Source organism: Micrasema longulum, unplaced genomic scaffold (genome assembly GCF_059751315.1).
Source record: "Micrasema longulum isolate JH-2025_06_02 unplaced genomic scaffold, ASM5975131v1 h1tg001663l, whole genome shotgun sequence".
Classification (NCBI taxonomy): Eukaryota; Metazoa; Arthropoda; class Insecta; order Trichoptera; family Brachycentridae; genus Micrasema; species Micrasema longulum.
In genome coordinates, this window is record NW_028278842.1 from 125,742 (window position 1) to 147,902 (window position 22,161).

A 22,161-nucleotide genomic window follows, 5' to 3' on the forward strand; every position below is an offset into this window, starting at 1 on the left:
GGGATTGAAATCAACATTTCGTGAATTAACTTTCAAAGTACAAATGTATGACGGTACTATTTGAAAACCTGGCAAAACTCACCAAAATCACAAGCAAATCACAAAAAACTAATACAATAGCTATTTTTTTTTATGTTTAATTTTTTTATTATAAACAGTTATTATATGTAACTCGTGATGAAATAATCACGATTGTGTCAAGAAACAAAAGTGAAATAACTAATTCAATTCTGGAGATTGAAAACTTTACAATACTCAAGTAGATGTTGCCATGTTTGCAACAAGCCTAATAATATCAAAGTCAGATTCTCACAAATAAAGCCGTAATTTGAACTGACAATGTTATAATTAATATAAGCAATTGTATTCTGAATAAGTTTTCATTCGTGTCTCTTTCTTCTGAGATTTAGGATTTTGCCGGGTTTGCAAGTAAAACCCTCATATTTCAGTAAATAAGCCATCTTTATTATATTTGAATTAATTACGAGTCGGCAAATGAAATGTCGTAGATGAAAATAACAAATAAGGACTTACTTTTCTTAAAGATCGTCGACATTTAGTTTGATTGAGAAAGTAGTGAAATTCTGAATGACAAGAAATAAAATAAATCACATAAGAAATAAGACGTAGAATCTTTTATCTCATTGCATTTGATGTCACACAAAATATAGTTCAGTCTTGCAATCAAAACATTAGCGTCACTCTTAGAAGGAACTACATATAATATTATTGTACCAGTCCTGCCATAAATACTGTTAACTGAAGCAGGTAAAGACTCGGAATCTATTTTCACATAATTTCCTATCTTCTGCTATTGCTATAAATAATAAATCATTAAAATTGGCAAAAAAACAAAAAAAAGGGTGATCTAGAAAATCAAATAGCCGTAATTTTGTAGCATAAAATTGGGAAGACGCCAGGCGACATTTTTAACATAAAAAAAAATAGGTATCGGTCACCAGTTTGTGTATTGAACCATTAATTGGTTCAAGAATATTCGTGTAGAAGTGTAGAAGTGGACGTCTTCGAGCTATGCAGACTTTGGGAGTTGTCTGAAGCAGAATTCATAGAAATCCGGTCAGCAAACAAAATATATTGCTCAGCACTGGTCAAAGACCAAAGCCAAACAATTTGCATCTTTAAATCTGTTTTCTGATGAAAAAATATTAAACATCAAAGAAAACTTCAACAAGCAAAATTACTAGGTGTGTGCTAGTTATATCCTAAAAGATTTGTAACATTCATTGTATTTTTATTACATACATATATAATCAAAATACTTTATGGCAAGACTAGGTATGTGTAATATTATTACATATTTATATATTTTCGGGGCGATGCCAACATTAGCAATCCGCATTTAGGACAGTTTTGAGATTTACCATGAAAGTTCAGTTTTAAGACAAGATATTTAACTACACACATTATAGAGCTGATTTAATACAAATAGCATACATTTAATAGCAGTTGGGAACTGTAAACCTTACCATTTCAAAACGACGTCTCAGCAGATTTGTGATTTTGATGTCGACCCGAAAACTATCAATCAATAATGTTAAGACAATAATACAAAGCAACAACAGACATGCGTAGTTACAATTGTGTTTATTCTTTATTGTAATACGCTTAACTTTTCCCGGGCCAAGGAAGATAGCTCCCCCAACCGCGGTTTGAGTTTGGATCGAATCCTAAAAAAGAAAAAAGTAAAATATAGATGCAAGTCTAAACGGATCAATGCTGCTAGCCTATTATAATGTATGATAATCATTGCTCATAGAAATGCTTCAACGCAGTCATTGAGATTGACGTACTTACACCGGAACCTCTTTTTACAATGGTAGATAGGTTTTTTCGTATAAAAAATATTTTGACAACAACAACAAACCATCACGCCGTTTTCTGTAAGGGTAGGCAGAGAGGACAGAATGCCATATCACTCTGTCTTTGCATACAGACCTCGCTTTCTCTACATTCATATATCTTCTCATACATGCACGTCGATTATTCCTACTCTTGATATGTCCATCTTCAAGTATTTGTTGGATATGATCGTGCCATGTACACAAAATTGATTGGAATATTTTTATTTTATTTTTATTATTTATACATTAAACGCCCATAGGGCTTTTACTTTAATACAAATTTGCTTATATAAAACATAATAAAGTTTATAAACAAAAAATAGGTAGCAGTTATACGAGTACAGAGGTTAAAAAATTAAGTTGATAAAAACATGCTTAAGAAGTTATAATAGAAGTAATTCAAAATTTCGTAATTTACTTGTTACAATGTGTAATTTAATATATCTGATAGAGTAAAAAAAAAAAGAAATTAAAAGCATATACACATATTTATATAAACAAATATAGAAAAGTTATTTCATCACTATAATATTCTAGTAGCAAGGGAGTGATTAATTTAAACATTAATTTAACTGGTAACTTATAATATTGTACTAAACATAATTTTTGATTTAATTAAAAGCAGGCGAAGTATTAAATATATCAAAACGATGGTTAAATTTATTGGCATTTAGGTGAAATCTGACTAACGGAGAGAATGGAGAATAATTTGTTTCAAATGATTTAGTATAGTGGTCTAGCGGTCTTAAAAGGAATTCTAAAATTTTAGAATTCTACAATATGATGTCATTAATTTGGATTAACTGTATTTTCTGCATATGGTTTTCGCTAAAACATTATGTGTACAGATTAGTATGTGCCTGCGATTCAGAGGATTAATGGCGATCCGGCCTCAAACTAGAAAAAAAGCTTCCCACACCTGTAATACAATATAATGTCAAGTTCATTTTAATATATGTAAGGTACCTTTAGCGACTGCAGTTAATTGCTGCTTCTCTTCGGGACTAAGAGTCAGGATGGTGTGAAGAACGGGAACCAGCCGGCTTCTCTCATCTCCGGCTCCTAATGTCAGAAACTGGAATAATAATAACAGCATTAAATATCGTAAAAAATCCAAACATTCTGAACTCAGTAAGTACCGGCTCGACACCACATTACAATTTACAACTTGTTTTGTAATTTATGAATGACACCGGTATTTCGCGGTTTTTTGCAGAGCTTTTCGATTTTTTGTAATGCTCTATGGTCAATGCATAAGAAACTTTACATGTGGGTGAAGTTTAGTCAGTTAAAAACTAACCCTTGAATTATAAACATGTTTACTAACAAGGGAAAGAGTCTCTCAATTCGGGAAAAGGTGGCAATTATTTGGGAAATAGAATGTGGCGCGAAAAATCTTGAAATGTGTCAATGCGGAACAAAATATTTTTATTTATCTGTATTTGAAATTCAAAAAGTTGCATGTTGGTAAGCATTTATTAAAGTTTATTTTTTTATTATCTGTATGAAATATACGTGCATTTATTTGTTTACTTATAGTCCTTAAAATATCTTAAGAATCGCCGGCTTTGTGTGTCAGTGACAAATTGACCTTGGCTGGCAATTCGCAGGCTTTGTGTTGCAATGGGTTTAGTAACTTAAATAAAATAAAAGGATGGTTGCGGTACGTTCGTTCTAGATCCTAAGGGTTGTGCTCTGCAGTTCATTACCTTGACAATAACATTCTTGAGGTACTCTTGATTGTGCTGGTGCAGCGCCCTGTCCTGCGCACGCTGACACCTCCGTACCTCCTCCTTCAAGACCTCGTTAAGCTGCGTACGCCGCGCCACCTCTCGCTCCGCTTCCGCCACGATGTCAGTCATATGCGCCAGTCTATAAATAATTAAATATTAAAAATAATCAAACAAATCTGAAAAATTCATTCCATTAGAACTACTTTTGTAAATTTCAAGTTAATTTCCTCAACTTTTTCATCTGTTGACTTGTGGATATTTAAACAAAGTCAGAATAGTGAGTGTTACACAGTGTATAAACCAGCCAATGAGAGCCTATCACAGAGCATAAGCCCTGTAAACGCCTAGCCTTCCATATTCCCTTCTCAAAAATGTTTTCCCTCTCTGTTGCAATAATATCTGTCAAACCAAATCATCGAAAGGGTCTAGAGTTTCAAATACTTAAGAGTATATATGTTACAGAAAGTGGCAGCTTTCAAAAAGAACTGGGAGTGCGGTTAGGAGTAGCAGGCGCCGCATTCATTAGTATTAAGGCTGTCTGGAGATCAGATATTTACTCAGTGAAAACCGAATGCCGCCTATATAAAGCCTGCATAACACCTATTCTCCTCTACAGATGTGAATCGTGGCACCTCATTAGGGCCCAAAACAGCAAAATTCCGAGTTTTGAGAATAGGTGTCTCAGAGAATGGACACAGCAAACTTCGGTGAAAACTGTCGTCAAGCGGAGGCGATATGGTTAGCTAGGCCATATACTGCGGATGTCTCTTGAGGGCCTTAACCACGCTTGTCTACTTTACAAGGCATCAGGTTCTCGACGTCCTGGACCTCCATTTCCGACTCTCCATCGGCAGTTTATGTCAGAACAGACGAGAACCTGACTTGGGGGGACGCAAAGGAGTTGGCAGCCGATAGAGATGCGTGGAGGCTCATTGTTGATACTATGTGCTCCAACTAGGGAGCGGACACAGAACGGTGATGATTTTGCAATAAATTTTATATTACTTGCGATCAATTGCAAATTTTCAATTACAAAATTTTATTCTTAATTAAAATGTTTTATTTGATATTGTGTGACAGTTGTGTTTAGTTTTAATTAAAAATACTTTTTTAATGCATAGTAATGATTGATGACACCTGGAAACAGATAATTTTATTTTTAATTAGAGTTTTTATTATTTTAAGAAGAGAATTTTATTGCAGTTTTGGTGCTTTATGTCATAAATACTGTTAAACATCACACATAATATGTAGATTCATATTTTTAAAAAAACCTTTTTTTCCCCCTTAAACCTCAATGCACACCTTTTCTATTAAGATCTTAATAATTAGAGGTTAAATGAATATTTCACATCGACCTCAGTGGGAATCAAACTCGGAACCTCAAACACAGCAGGCGAATGCGTAAACAACAACGCTACGAGTCAAACTATCTCCATTCGATTTTATTTTTACATCGGAAAAAAAACACTTATCCAGGAATCAAAATAAATAATGAAATTGCCTAAAATTCAACAAACCTCTTGTCCTGCATTTCGATTTGCCTAAGAGCATTCTCCAAACGATTCTCAATATCTCCTTCTTCATACCCCTGATCAGGTATATCGGCCCCGAGAAGCTGCTCTAGAGGAACTGGCTCACGACGATTCCGACTCGACTGAGTCTTAGTCTGCGTGGAACGAGGGTATGTCGGAGATGGCGATGGAGTGCTCTCAGACCCCTAGAATACATGGATTTTTTTCAGAATTTCATAACTTATTTGATATATGTGTGCCCTACTTTAAGATTTAAATAAATAAATAAATAAATATACTTAACTTAAAGAATGTTTGCAAAAAAATTAACCAGAGTTTTATGGTAGGAAAAGATGCCCATTCCAGGGGACCAGCTTTACAATCTTTTAACTTTCCCTTCCCTGTGATGTGTAGCTAGTGCACATTACATCTAATAACTTTAATATCTCCATAAATATAATAAATTATGGGTTAAGACTTTCGGTATTACTCCGTTATACATTTACATATCGGTTAAAATATTTTTTTATATAGAACTGAATAATAAAAAAATGGATTTTCTGTTGACACGCTACTTTGGGCAACTAGCAACACTTGACATTTCCAACACCAGGTGGCAGGCCTACCAATGCTGCAACACAACACGTCAGCAACTGAAAAACTAAATTCAGACTTTCTCTGCCCAGCATTGATTCCGGTTGTCTTCGAAACGACATTGTTAACTACTTTCAGCATTTAACGTAAATTAATTTCAACTTATAACATAAGGAATCAAACACTGATTTGAGTCTACTGAACACTTTATTTTATTTTTACAAATATAAAAACAAAATTTTGTGACGATTGTTTCGCCTTGTTATGGAATTTTCAAACGAATGTGAAGATTAGATGGATTGAATGTCCTTATAATATAGTTATATAATTCAAGGTACTAAAATAAGTATAACATGTTCATTAATCATAATTGTGGGAAAAACCAATAGTAAAAGGCAAGGCTAAGTGTTTAATAGGTGATGGGGAATTTAGGTATTTATATTTGAATTTCGGAAAAATTTAATAAAATTCCACAACAATTATATGAAGATGTAAAACTATAAGCTTCATTAATTATCTCACAATACATAAGAGTACATGTAAGTCAATAAATACGTACTTTATTATAAATTTATAGCAAACTTAACTATTAGTTTTTTCCATATTTATGATTCATGTACATTAGGGTAGGCCGATAATTTTTTTTTCCGAATTTTGAAATGAAAGGGGTCTAAAAAGTTGCCTTTTGGATTACTCGGGATGCAAAAAACATATAAAAATATATTTGATACTACTTTTGGCCTTCAACCAGAGCTTGAAGTTTTCGATAAAGTCATTTTTGCCCTAAACCGGCTGTCATTTCGTATTTAAGTAAGAAAATCAGTCTAATTAAATTGTATAATCTGCATTAAATCTTATTATATAAGCATCCAAGGGCGTGAGTTGCACTTTGTTTTGTAATAAATGGGTAGCATTGTTTTAATGTGCCATTGTTTTCGTCAATTTTAGTCAGGCGCTTAACGGAATCAGTTCCGCGGAGTGTATTTTTTTTTCATTTCGGTAGTTTTAAAGCGTGTTCGAATTTGTAATGTGATTAAGTTATATCTTTACGAACAAAAAAATAATTTTATCAATATAGATAATTAAAAAATGTTCAGACAGTTATAAACTTCAAACTTCTGTTGAGGGCCAAAAGTAGTCTGGAATATTTTTTTAAATAATTTTTACGTTCAATGCGATCCAAAAGACAACTTTTTAGACCCCTTTCACTTTGATATCTAAAAAAAAAAACTTCATACATTTTAATGTACATGCTTTACTTAATAAAACAATGCGAAACAATTGTCACGAAATTTTTGTTTTTATATTTGTAAAAATAAAATAAAGTGTTCAATAGACTCAAATCAGTGTTTGATTTCTTTTATTATAAGTTTAAATATGGAGTTCTACAAAGTAAGCACCAATCAATAAATTAATTTCAAATATCACAGTTAGGTTCTGCCAGTGTTGTTCGGTATTCGTATAATTGCATTTTATTTAGTTATAGTCAATTATGTTTATAATGAAACTCCACATTAATATGTAAGTGAAATCTTTTATTGAATACACCCAACGTTGTAAGAATACTTTGGTAAGTCAAAATTATATATAATTATTCTTTTAACACAGAAAACAGATTCACTACACTACTTTTAATGTGAACATAAAAGTATCTACTTTTATGGATGTATTTTTAATAATAAAACTACTAACCTCTCCTTCTTCCCTTTGAAGCAGAGCCACATTGATCTCCCCTATGGAATCGTGCGAATCATTAGAATTGCTATCGGCCTGTATCACTTCTGGGGGCTGTCCTACGGTGGAGAACTGTGCCGAGCGTTTTCTCTCCTTTGTAACAGTTTCCTTGGAGAGTGCGTCGGCTCGCTCCAGACTGGCTCTGCTGAACTCCAACTCCTTGCGAAGAGAAGATATCTCCTCGGAAGTGCGTTCCTCCAGGTCAGATATCTGCTTCTTGTAACATTGCATCAGTGTCGTCATCTGGAAAAAATATATCAGAATACTGGTCTTAGTACGTGCATAAGTGCGGGGCACTGCTACGTAAAAATATAAAGGAACAATTGATAGTAAAATAAGCAAAATAAAGAAACTGGTATGAATTGGAGGTCTATGATAACTCCGAGGTCCTTAATAGACTTGACTGCATCTAAATTAATATTTTCTATTTTGTAATCAAAAGAGATAGGTTTTTTCACTCTATATAAAGACACTATTTTACATTTTTTAAATATTTAATTCTAACTTGCTGGCTTTATATTTATATATATATTTTTCACTGTCGCTCATTCATCCTTCACGTGACAATATCGCCCCCCTCCACACCTTCCTAAGTCTGGGTAATGCTCTTGTTAGTCCGAAATCTGGAATCGTAGAATGAGCGCACGACAATCATTTGAGTGCAAAAATCTGTGAGATACATTGCTATAGAACGGGTGTGCGTGAGCTGATTTGAGGTTAAATGAGAAAGATAGTTACGGATTACAATTGCAGTTTTTTAGTGATTGGTGACATCCTATATTTCATACAGAAGGAATTTACAATAGCAAATTTACAGTTGCGGGAAAACCTGGCCTAAAAAAAGATTGACAGAATGCCCTATGTAATTGGTGGTCGCCGAAAACATTTAGCTGATATCTTTTTAAAAAAACAAATGTGTATTTTCATTCTTTCGAACACAATAAAAACTAATTAATTCAACAAATATTTGCTTCTTTTACTTCAATTCAAAGTTGTATTATGTTTTCAAAAACGTGCGATTGAAGTAAGATGTCATTTTAAAAGTCTAATTGTAGTGAAATTCCTCAATAAATATTGAGATCTTCCAATGTTCTTACATTGGATTATATTATTCCTAACACATTTTATATAGCTTAAAAATATGTTCTTATCAAAATAAAATTATGTGAGAGGAAAAGAGAGAAACTACCTAGGGTAATTTTGTTTTTCTCATATTTGAATTTTATATAAATACATACTTTTATAAAAAATAATTTTAAATTCATTTTTATATCTACTTATTTGTAGAATGAAAAAAAAAATTAGACTGCAAAAATTTTATTAAATCACAATATTTGAGTTTGTCCAAATGTTTGTAGACAAAAGACTGGATTTCACCCCCTCGAGAGTCATTAAGATTAACAAATTACAACAGGGATGGAGAATATGTGAAAAAAAGACCTGTCATTGGCAGGTTTAAACTGGTCCAAGAAGAAGTTTTAAAATTGGAAAATCATTTTCAGGCGTTGCCTAGTATGTGAAATTATTCAGTCAGATGAATCTCTTCACAACAATAAAGGTTTCAGCTCTTTAACTTCACTAAAATCAACAAATGGAAGAAATTAAGAAATATGGGCAAAAAAGTGAATGTTACACAGTGTGTAAAGTGGCCACTTAAACCAGCCAATGACAGGTCATAAGCCCTGTAAATGCCTAGACTTCCATATTCCATTTTCTAAGGTATTCTCCATCCCTGATGTAATTTGTTAATATTAATTAAATCCATAATTATTATTGTACACAATTATTATTGTATTGTAGAAATACCTGTAATTTGATATTCTTTTGTTCCTGCTGCTCACGCTGTGATTGGTTGTTTGCCGCTTCCCTCTCGCTTTGTACGGTGCTCTGTAGCTCTGAGCATCGACCGGCTAATCGTGTTCGTTCGTCCACAACCACCTCTAACTCCTCCCTAAGATACAAAACAGAAGATAAATAAATATGAAGAGAAGACAATACGAAAATGCAGGCATTTAAAGAGCTTATTACAGCTTAAATCGGGTAGAATATTGAGTGTTACAGAGCGGAAAGTGATCACGTTAACCGGAAAGTGGTCATTGACAGGTAGGAACTCGTGCAAATGACTAGACTTTAACACTATTATTATAATTATTAATAATAATACACGAGCAACTATAAAGCTGATGCGTGTATATCAAGTGTACATGGTTATTAAACATTATACATTGTTGTCTTATCTAGGCGGTTTTTAAATACATTAACTGAACTAGCACCAATCACTTTCTCAGGAAGGCCATTCCATTCCTCCACAACTCGGTTTGTCGGGAAGTCCTTCCTGGGGTTGGATGAGAAGGAGGTAGTGTTTAATTTCAATGAATGACCTCTGAGATGGCAGTTTTCATTCATAGTGAACATTGATTTCAACTTGGGTACATTATATTGCTCAGTTAAGATTTTGAATGTTTCAATCGAGTCACCACGCTGCCTCCGTTCTTCCAGTGAACTTAACCTAAGCTCCCTTAAGCGGTCCTCGTATGACTTATTTCTTAGAGAAACTACCATTTTAGTTTTTTTTTGTTATTTTAAACTACCTTTAAAAATAATTAAAACCGTTTAAATCAGAGATGCGGGACCCCCTCGAAACAAACACACATCCAAATATATTTGTTCATTTATTTCTTAAGCTAGCTTACATTACAGTTAGTATATAAACTAATTAATATTTAAACTTACTTTAATTACATACCTATTTACATTATCTTACAGTAAAAATTTCTTTTTTAATGAGGAACATCAGCCCTACAGGAAAATGGATACAAAAAATGTTTTCTTACGCGCAGTAAAAAATTAGACCAATTAATTATATGGCAAAGTTTCTTGAAAATTTCCAAAAAAATATTTTGATAAAAGCGAACTACTTTGAAAGACGTCACTAGTTCATATGAATCAACTAATGATAAGAGAGTTGTGGAAGATTTTCGGTCAACATCCTGGTTAGAAGTCGTTTAGAATATATTTCTCCAGTCTGGTCACCCCATTATCGTGTACATTCTGATTCACTAGAGCGCGTCCAGAAGAAATTTCTGAAATATATTAATTTTAAACTTCATATTCCAGCTGCTTTATTTAATTAAAATCAATTGTTGTCTTCAGCAAATCTTTTAAGACTTTCTGATAGAAGAATCCTAACTGACCTAATATTACTTTTTAAGGTGATCAATTCATTAATTGACTGTCCAGATTTGCTGGAGTTGGTGTGTTTCCGTGTACCTGGTCGACATACCCGCCACAGATCTCCTTTTTGTTCTGCAAGTTCTAGAACCAACTATCACATGCACTCGCCTATCCCTAGGCTCCATAGATATGGCAATCAGTATGAGGACAAGGCTGATATTTTTGGTTCTGGACTTGATAGTTATAAAACGAGTCTGATTTCTTTTTTTCTCTCGCAATATTATTCTTAAACTTTTCTTTATATTTAAAAATATTTTTCCTTTTTTTGGTTTTTCATATTTATGTATTTATTTCGTTAATATTTTTGGTTGCTTATGTGTATTTACCTACTTGTTACTATTGTTATAGTTATGCAATTTTATAATTTTTTGTTATGTTTTTATATATGTATTTTTTTTTTTCATATTTATGTTCAATATATGTTAAAGGCAATTTATGCCGTTTATGTAAAATAAATAAACAGGCCAAGCGGCAGAACTGATCGAGAAGAAGCGGAAGAGAACTTGAGACGTCACACGCATAATAATTTCAGAAATACTTTTAACAAGTTTTTGGCTTGATTTAATAGTTTATTAACAAATAAAAATGTTAAAAAAACCACTGAACTTTTTCATTCATTCAAACTCTTTTCATTCTTCATACATTTAAGCATCCCTTCATTTTCAAACCTTTATACATAATGCAATTTTAAGATTCGGTTTTTATTTATTTTTTCAATGTCAGCCTTATTCTATCCTTGGTAATATACTTATGGAAATTTTTATTTAACACTATCTTATTGATGAAGTATCCGGGCATTCGATTGCTAAAAATTTCAAATATAAAAACAAGCATATAATATCTGTACCTCAGAGGCCGACGGATGCAAATTCAGAATTTGGTGAAATGACATTTCGATTTTCGTGTCCAGTTTATGATCATGTTCATTGATTTTGAAGAAAAGTAAGCCTTATAATTAAATAACCAATGCATTAAATTAATGTTATAAATTATAAAAAATTACTTAGAGAAAGTAGATTCTTTAGGCTTGTTTTGAACATTTGATGTTTGGATTTGCATCCGTCTGCCTCTGAGGTACAGATATACGAGTCTCATTTTTATATGTGTTAAATTGTGAAAATTGTTTGAAAGTGTACTTAGGGCAGACAGCCAGAAAGATTACAATGAGAGTATAGGAGCACTGTGACTATTGACTATTTTGTATATCTTAATTAATAAAGATAAGAATCTCACTTGGTTGTCTGAAGTTCAGGTTTAAGGACTTCCAGTTCTGCCTTCAATGCAGCTAATTCTTCCTTCAGATTCTCTTCCTGACTGAGATCCTTAGTTTGGTTCTGCCGTAAGACAGATTGGGCCCTCACCTAAAGTGATACAAATAAAATTTTATCACAATAACCAAATAACTACATTTTTCTTAACCAACATTCAACTTTCAGTATCTTCATCACTCTGCCCCCTATCCTGGTTCATCCGGGATCCTTGTACGAAAGCGCCGGGATCTTCTATCCGGGATCGTCGTATTTTGTCCGTGCTAGATTTTTACCAAGCCCTTCATCTTCTCGAGATATGGGCGCCGACGTTGACCTCAGGTCAATAATAAAAATGAATGAATTTTTACGGGAAAGAAATAAAATAAAATCTATTATATGTCCTAATGGCAGTCTCAGCATTTGAAGCCACTGCTTGAATAAGGATGAGTGGATTCACCTTGCAGTGGCTCGGGAAAGCGTAATGAAGGAGCTTTTAAGGCTTTGGGGAAGCATATTAACCCTCCCTCCCCGGTGATGTGTAGCTAGTACACATTGCGTCTAATAACTATAATATCTTTATAAATATAAAAAATATTGGGTTTAGATTTTCAGTATTCCTCGATTACACATATATGTATCGACTGAAATATTTTTTTATTGAATAATAAGTACTTATTAGGCACAAAAAAAGCATTTTATCGGAAATCGGGGATAAATTACAAATATCATCAAAAGTATACTATCAGTCAGTCATGTAGCCCAGTACTAGCTACGAGTACTTAGTATCTCTCGGGAAGTTGGCGCGGGTGCACGTTTCACCTGAGTCGTTAGCGATACCTAATGGTTTTTTCATGTTTTCAGCAGTTAGATTTGAAATATTATCATCTTTGAATTAAATTATGGTTAATTAAAGCCATTCTCTATAAATATATCATTTTTCCCTTTTTAAATCTCTTATTTTATTAATGTGTAGTGACTACACAGCGCCGTAACTCGAGGGTGTTTTTAGGACAGTAAGGGAAAGGTTAAACAATTTCACAGAAAAATAATCCTTGCACCTATGACCAAATGATGTCTAAATAAAGAGGATTATTAAAATTTTAATTATTCTTGTCTTTTTTACATAATCATGTTCCTGGGCGAAGACATAATTATAAATAAACACAAAAACTATCTTACAAACCTTATATCCAGCAAAATCAGTCTTTAAATCATCGAGCTCAATATTTCTAACTCGTAATTTTTCTTCCATCTCGCTGCACCTGTTCTCCGCCCTTTTTAACTTGCCGATCAACTCCGACTTCTCGTGTCCCATTGACATAGCGGATTTCTCCTTATCGCCCAAAGCCGACGCAAGTTGAACATTTAAATCTTCGCTTCTAAAGTTCGCTTCCTCCATTTTTTTTTCCAACTCGGAGATAAATTCCAATTTCGAATTAATTGTCGTTTCCTTTTCTTTGAGATTCTCTGTGGCCATGTTGAAGAGTTCTTTCGTCTCTCTGGTGATTTTTTCTTCCGTATGTAGCTGCTCTTCCAACATTTTTATCTGAGTTCTTAATGAAGTGATTGTGGCATTCTGAGTGTCTATAGTTGATTCCATCTGAAAGATAATAATTTATTACAAACCTAGTTTCACTTAGAAAGCAGCAGTGTATGTGTCCAGACGGATGAAGAATACAGTTATACAGTTATGTGTGTGAAATAGAACCAGAACCCTGTATGAGCATTTTTGATGGGAATTCTGAATAAGGAATCGAGTGCAGGTAAGTTCCCCCCATTGTGTAGTTGTTGACGCATTCGCCTACCATTCTTGAGGTTCTGGGTTTGATTCCTGGCATGAATACTGCAATATTTCACTGTTCCTGGGCAGGCAATTGAAGTGTAAAACTGATTGCCTTATCTTCGTTTAACAGATAATCTAAATACCCTGCATTCAGTTTACCAATATGCAGTGTTCTATGCGCCACTGGGTGTGGAAAGGGGAATGATGATGATTTATATATTTTTACGACAATGTTTTGAGTATGTCAAAATGTTTGGAGACTGGCTGGATTTCCTCCCTAGGGAGTTATTTTGATCTAAATTTCTTGCAACAGAGAGAGAAATATTTTTGAGAAGGGAAAATGTTTCCCCCTCTGTTGCAAAAAAATTAGATACATATTTATAATTTAATATGAAATAACATTTTTTTTTGTTTATTTTTCCATACATATATTTACGTAGAATTTCAATTACAAAAATACACTTTAAAAAATACATCTTAAAATTAAGCTACAACATAATTTGGAACAAATACCCACAAAGACTTCAGCATCTGAGGGTGGGCCATTCCTTTTTTAATGATTTAAAAGTTTATAGCATATAAATATGGTATTACATAACCATGAAAACAAAAAACCAACAAGATTAATATATGCTGATGGAACAAAAACAGGATTTATTTGCAGTATTTCATTATTTTTTTATTTTTTTTTAAAGGTGTCTATCTATTCTTGCCATGCTAATTCCAAGACCTCAAACCTACTTTAAACGGTATCAGTGATTTAATGTTTTGTAACTCTTTAGGTAGAAGATTGAAAGATCTTGGACCAACATGTAAGGAGTGCCTCTATGCGAACTTTGTTCTGCATCCTGGAACTGACATATAACATTTAAATCCCTTTTTTATATTATTTTAAAAAACGATATAAAATTTTTGCCTATAATAAACATAATATGCCAAATAATATTTTTCCATAAAAATTCAATTCAAGAAACTGAAATCAACACTAAGCAGATTCAATTTGTGAGTTAGCTCATCTCAAGTAGAACTGTACTGTACTCGGGAAGTTTTTTAGAAAAATCATGCTGAAGTAAAAAAAATGGGAAAAAAGCAACAAAAAAAATGCCGAGACTAATATACAATTTACCTGCACAATTTTCTTTTTATTGTCCTCCATTTTGGTTGTGAGTTCCTTCATGGAGCGCTCATAGTCCTCCATCTCCAGGCTCAGCACACTCTTCTTCTTCACATCGCGCTTCGTCCTCTCCAAAGCTTCGCGAGTCGACTGGTGGCTGGTCACCTCTACGGCCAGTTGGGACTCCTTAGCGGCCAAGTCAGCTGTGAAAACACATGGCATTGTAAGATTTTTGTTTGTGAATGCAGGAAGCTCCTGCCCCAGCTGGAGTGACAGTAGAAAAACGAAGTTGATACTTTGATGTGTATTACTTACATCTTAAACAATATACAGAATCGGTAATGAAGCATGAGAGTTACTGACTGAATGAAGTATTTTAACTTATTGAGTAAGGGTGCTACTGCTTATATAATAATTGTCCACAGTGTTCACATTATTCCCTAGTGGGGAGTTGAGATCGTATTCTATTTCCCTGACTGTCAGCAATTAGACATCAGTAATTTGGATGTTTTTTTTATTATTTGTGAATCAATGCAGTGCCCTATGCATCACTGGGTGGGGAAATGGAAATGGTGATGATAACCAGGCAGATTATCAAGATTGATTATTTAATTATTTTTTACTATTAGAGATGGATAAACTGATGGATATTATGACATAGGCAGAATGATGTTATTGCTTTACTTTTATATCAGAACTTCCCCTAGCACAGCATTTTAGAGAACATCTGCCTGCCAGGCTTGTTTCTAGTTAGAAAAACCGAAATTGCAATTTGTTCATCATAAATAAAAACTATTATAATTAAATAAGCACACATACCCTTAATTTTTAATATTTCTCCATCCTTTGATTTCAGTGTCTCCAATTCTTTATTAAGCCTAGCTATTTGAGTTTGCAATTCTTTTACTACTAAATCTAAGGCGGTCTTCTCTTTTCTCGAAAACTCTAAATCCTTTTCTAACTTGGATACTCTGTCTTTACTGGCTGAACAGTCGTCATTAATTTTCTCTATGGTCAACATGAGATTCTGGCAAACTTTGTCGGTGTTTTTTATATCGGCGTCTTTCTCTTCCAGTTTGTCTATGGCTTTGTCATATTCTGCTTGTATGCTTTGCATATTTTTTGTTCTGTTTCCACCGGATTCCATCTTGTGGACCAATTCGTTTTTATCTTGATCCAATTTTAATTTTTCTTCTTCGGACGTTTTTAACTGCAATGTCAATTCGCTGACTCTCTTCTTTAGTTTGACAGCCAATAATCGTAATTTTGCATATCTAGAACATTAAACAACTATAAAATATCTATGTTTTAACTCAAAAACACATTAAAATCAAAGCCATAGATAAAATTAACGTTTTATTTTTTTACAGGGAATTGAATATGGAACACAATTTTGCTAACACAAGTCAAATTATCATTAGTTTTCTACTAATATGGCAAATATATATACTATATATTTTTTTGATATCCAAAAACCATTAAATATTTAATTATTCAAAAAAATACAATAGTTTTTCTAAGTTTTATTACCATACTTTTTATAGATAAGGTGTGTATGATATATATCATATTTCTTAATCTTCCTAATTATAATGATTTTTTTTACTAGCTTATTGAAATGTGTTTTAAAATTTAATGTTCAATCTAAGAACACTACAAGATAATTGATTTTTTCCATGGAATTAATAGCTTCATCATCCATAATATTGTATCCTTGTATATTTTTTATCCCAATGTGCATATATTTTGCTATTGCGATATTTAATTTTACAGATAAAAAAAAAGAGATTACCAATAAAGTGGAAAAAAGAATCTCAAAACTCATTTCGAATTGTGCGATGAGTTACCCGAACAAACAAAAGAAATAAAATGCCTTAAAATATTAAAAATCAATACGTAAAAATGTGTTCTTATTAATTTTTTATACAAAATGGACTGTTGTTATAAGATTATATTAGTTCTTAAGATGCTATGAACTAATTAAAGCATAAATAAATACTTTTTACATTAAGGATGATATAATTTACGCTTTAAAATATAATAATTAAATCATTTTAATGCAAAAAAAGATCCCAACCTGTCTTCAAAAGATTCATCCAAATCTTTAAGTCTTGATGTTTCTTCTAATCGAGAGACAGTTGATACTGACATACTTTCACTGGGTGCATCTGAAGTACAGAAATATATTTGTAAAAAAAACTTATTGCCACCGTCATCATCATCCCCTTTCCACACCTAATGGTGCATAGGGCACTGCATTGGTAATCCAATCGCAGCGTATCGTAATCATTTTTGTTACATGAAGGTAAGGTTATCAGTATTACACTTCAGGCCAGGGACTATGAAATATTCTGGTGTGAAAACACCACTTTAAATAAATATTTCATATCAACCACGACGCTGACTTGTCATCAGGCCCATATTAAAAAGAAAATCTATTGCATATAAATTTTATAAGATTTCAAACACTATTTTGGTAGGTAGAAATTATAATGGACTGAGTATTGATGTAGACATTTTTAACTACACGTTGCATTTATACAGAAAATTTCTTCACGGGGTCGATTATTTGGGATAGTTGCTGAATGTGCATCTTGAGTGGTTTATGCTATGTATATGTGCCGCATGTAATATATATAAACTTCTTAGATTTTCACGGCCGTTTAAATGCACAATAAGTTTTTCTGGGTTATTATGCCGTGTGTCGTTCGTACTTTTTACCGACGTTTCGGATCGCGTTACAGCGTCCATCATCAGGGTTGATGTCAACCTTATTGTGCGTGTGTAATATATATGTTTGTGTATGTTTTGTATGTGCGTTCATGTGTGTGCGTGGATGGCTCGGAGTGTACATTCGGTATTTTTATTTATTTTAATTTATTACCTCCATGGAAAACCCAAATGTTAACAATTATTCTTTTCTCACTTGAAATTCTTATTTATTTACTTTTTTGTCACATTTAATGTTTATATCGTTTGCATAATTTACGAAAACTTAGTTGGTCTTTTTATGTTAAAAAATTGTTATTTTTAATACTTATTTATGTATGACTAAGTTTTCTGAATAAAATAAAATTTTTAAAAATTAAATAGTTTCACGGCTTATAAAAAAAGTTGATTATTGAACAACATATTTTAACAATAATAGTTTTTACTAGATTTACATTTTATGTTGACCAATAACATATAATTAAATAGGTTTGTTACTATCGCGAAGAAAATGGCATATCAATTTGTGCGTAATTGCCTTCCGATACTATATTTTCTAATGGACTTTCATCATGATCAGACATGATGCTTCACAGAAATACCCAATTTTATACCCAATGATAATTGAGTTTAAATAGATCCCGAACAAAGGCGGGTAAAAAAGATGGAAGTTATAGCTTTAACGTAGAATAATAAGACAATTTTTATATTTAAATACATAGATAGAGTCTTACGCATCAAAAACAGAAAGAAAAAAGGGAAGAAGAAATCATAGATAACTGTTTAAAACTACGGTTAGGTGTTCTTTCCTTTTTGCTTTGCAGGAAAACGGGGCCATGTTTCAATTGGCTGTTACACGTTAGCTGACCAATAAACCAAGATAAAAAGTAAGCAAGTAAGTACTCACCATTAACATAATTCCCCTGGTTTGATTTCAACTTTTCTATATCTTCATTCAAAGATATGATTATTGAATCTCGTTCCTTCAGGAGAGCTTCCAAATTTTCTTTACTAGCTTTGAGCGCTTGTAGTTTTTCTTCCCCATCCGAATCAACCATCTTCAATCTGCTTTCTTTCTCGTGAAGCCGATCTTCCATTACCCTGATCTCTTCGTCTTTGGAAACTTTGTCGTCCTTTGCTTTCTTCACTTCCTGCTCGAGAACTTTGATTCTGCGATTGAATTCAGAAATCTCCATGTCCTGTTTGGAAATTGTTTCACCTCGTTCTTTCAAGACCTGATTGATTTCTTTCATTTCATTCAAGAGTTCGACATTTTCGCACTTGTAATTATTGAGTTTGGTTTTTAGGTCTGAAAACTCTTGCACCATCGCATCTGACTCTTCGATTTTTGTTCGCGATTCCTTCATTTCGAGCAACAATGATGCATTTTCCGTTTTATACGCTGCCATTTTCATTTCTAGTTTGGAGATATCCGCTTGCAGCATGTTATTGTGTTCTACTACAGAATCCATCTCTGGGTTCGGTTCATCGAGAGAACTTGTCAGTGTGTCTATTTTGTTTTGGAGTTCTTCGTTCGCTTCCGAAAGGAGAATGTTTCTTTCTTCGACGGATAGAAGTGAATGTTTAAGAGCGGCGAGGTCATTTGTAAGAGAGGTAATTTTATCACTTTCAGTCGATGTTTTACTCTCTTTCAAGGATGAGAGTTGTTTGGAAACAGCTTTCTTTTCTTTTTTTAAATTAGCGGAATGCTCTTTCAAATTAGTTACTTCCGATCTTAATTCCACAATAGTGTTGTTCAACTCTTGGCAAATATTCTGCAGTTCATCTTTTTCAGTTTCGTTCTTTTGAATTACTTCTCTTTTTTCATTTATCAAAATGAGTTTTTCACTTTCTAAAGCTTCTATAATTTGTAGATGCGACTCCTTAGCAACTTGGTAATTCTTCAATTCTTGTATCAAGTGGTTATGTTTAGTTTCTACATCGAGCATCTTTGCATTTGTAATTTGAAGTTGATTTTCAACTCGGTCTCGATCTGTCTTCAATTGGTCGATTCCCGCAGTATCCATTGTGTCGGTTGGTTTTTCTAGATTAGCCAGCTGTTCTTTTAATAAATTATTTTCATTTTCTAAAGTTAGCAACTGTTCACTGAGAAGTTTAGATGCGTTCAATATGTCTTTTTGCCATTTGGGCACACTTTCAGAATATTCACTGACTGTCTTCAATAAAACAAACTTAGAATTCTTTAACTGTGTGATACTCGAAGAACACTTTATAATTTTTTCTTTATACAGCTTTAACTTAGCGTTCAATTTTTCTTTCTTTACCTTTTCTAAGTCCACCGTTTTCAATGTTTCTTCTAAACTTTTTTCCTTTTCGACAACCTTATTCTCAGCATCAACGAGAGCTTGACATTTATTATCCAACTGAGACTTGAGTTCTATAATTTCATTTTCCATCCGAGAGAATTCTTCAGACTTGCTATCGATGGTTGCTCTAAGAGTGTTCACATTTTCAACTACCTTTGATTTTTCTTCTAGAATTTGTTGTAAGCTGTTTTTGTAAGATTCTAATTCTTTTGTGATCTGGTCAAAATTCATGTCTTGAAAAGAATCTTGCTTCTTTTCTTGTGATACTAAACAAAAAATAAAAAGAATTAAATATCTTTAAATCTTCAGTTAAATATTAAAAAGTTCATTTTTTTTACTAACTCTCATTTGGCAAATACATAAATATCCTGGAAATCCAAAACAAGAAAACAGAATTTTGTTGAATTAATAAATTTAAAAAATATTAAGCCAGTAGTATGTCCAAATGTTTGTAGACAGTCTGGATTTCCTGTCTAGGGATTTATTTAGATGTAAATGTGTATGTGCGTGTGAGTGAGTGTGCGTGTGCGTGTATATGTTGTGTAATTATACATGCTCATTTGCATACAAATGTATATGCACTTATTTATAAAAAAAAGGTTTTATATACCTTCATTTATTTTTTGAAATATAATATATGTGTATTTTATACTTAAATTATTAATATTTGGTTGCTTTTTTTGGTGTGGTATTTCGTTTCTTTTTTGTTTTTGTACTTTTGTTTTATTATGTATTTCTTTGGTATGTTAACATGTAACTTTATATCACTCGTATATTAAATAAAAAATATAAAAAAATTGTCTTGCAACAGAGGGAAAACAACAAATTTACACCTAAATAACTCCCTAGGCAGAAAATCCAGACTGTCTACAAACATTTGGATTTACTCAAAACATTGTTGATTAAACTAACTGGTATAAGAAGCATAAAAATAAAAAAAATATTTTCACATTACTATGCATTCAAAAAATGTTTGAAAAAAAACAAAAGAATATCAATTGTTAAGACATTTACCTTTGGAGTTGTGTTCCAATTCCAAAAGTTGATTCCGTTGTTCAAGTCCCAGCTTATTGAGAGTATCGATTTCTTTTCCTAACTGATCTAACTGTGTCATCAAATCATCGTTATCTTTTTCCAGTCTTAAATTTTGTCTTTTCAATGATGTTACCTCAGTATCCATGGTAGATAAATTTTCTCCGGCTTTATTGAGCTCATCCTTCAAACTCTTCAGCTGGTTTTCGTGAGACTGAATAAGAGAATCGAATTCAGTTTGTATTTTTTCTAAAGTAAATTTTTGTGACGCATTCTGTTTTTTTAAAGAGTCTATTTCTGTTGTGTAGTTGAGTTTTTGCTCAGTGAGCGTATCAACAAATTCTTGCATCGTCTTGAGACTTTCTTTGTCGGCGAGTTTTTGGGTCTCCAGTTGTTGACATTTTTCTTTTACTGAACTAAATTCTGATGAAAGTTCTGTTGAAAAACATTAAAATTATTTTTTGAGATACAATCTGATATATAATAATATTGACTCACTTCAAGATATAAAACAAAACAAGGAACTAACCTGCTTTAGCCTGTTTCGCTTTTTGTGCAATGACGAGGAATCTTTCACATTTTTTAATCAGTTCATCTTTTGACAGGTCATCAAATGGACTTTTTTTTGAAGACTCCTCAGTAGACTAAAATGAATTTAGGAAAATTTCAACCGTTTGAATAATAACTATAATATTATAATTATTTTGAATACCTTCGCACTGCTGTCTTAAAAAATAAAGGCTAAATTTGTAAACAAATACAATTTGAACAAAATGAGTTTCTTACTTTATCCATTTGTGAGCTTGAGGAATCCATTTTTGAAGGAATTTAAATGCGAATACAGTTATTTAAATTCCTTTTGATTGTATTTTTGGGCATTACCTCATCCAAATAACTAATTGTCTACATAACCTTCCTTATTACAATCGGGAAACAGAAAATTGACAACTAATCAAGTGACAGACACGTAAATTTTGATCATAGACAATCTACTATCTACCTATTTGTTTTCTACGTAATGTTTTTGAGTTTGTGTCAGTTATGCCAACATAATTTTATGTAAGTTTGGCCAAGTTTCTTAAATGTATTCTAAAACGATTTGCTAGTGTATATATTATTTATAGTTATATTACTCAGTAAAAGCCCCGTTAGTTGATTTTTTCTTTTTCTTTGTCCAAAAAAACATTTTTTACAGATTTAATCTTTCCATAACTCTTCTTCATTTAAACCACAGCAAATTTTTAATTTACTACGCACGCACATTTTTTAAAACAT

General features: G+C 32.5%; 1 protein-coding gene across 1 annotated transcript; it reads right to left on the reverse strand.

Moving 5' to 3' along the window:
- Positions 1-448: 448 nt before the first annotated feature.
- Positions 449-21,821, reverse strand: LOC148274405 (uncharacterized). The gene is made up of 15 exons (XM_088237168.1): positions 21,673-21,821; positions 21,416-21,530; positions 20,869-21,321; positions 18,435-20,120; positions 16,896-16,986; positions 15,638-16,092; positions 14,831-15,021; positions 13,105-13,521; positions 11,905-12,032; positions 9,244-9,388; positions 7,396-7,680; positions 5,116-5,315; positions 3,572-3,734; positions 2,829-2,937; positions 449-1,688 (listed from the first exon to the last, which is right to left on the reverse strand). Exons 1-15 carry the CDS (start codon positions 21,700-21,702, stop codon positions 1,627-1,629), a joined length of 4,530 nt encoding a protein of 1,509 aa, XP_088093294.1. The 5' UTR covers positions 21,703-21,821; the 3' UTR covers positions 449-1,626.
- Positions 21,822-22,161: the final 340 nt, after the last annotated feature.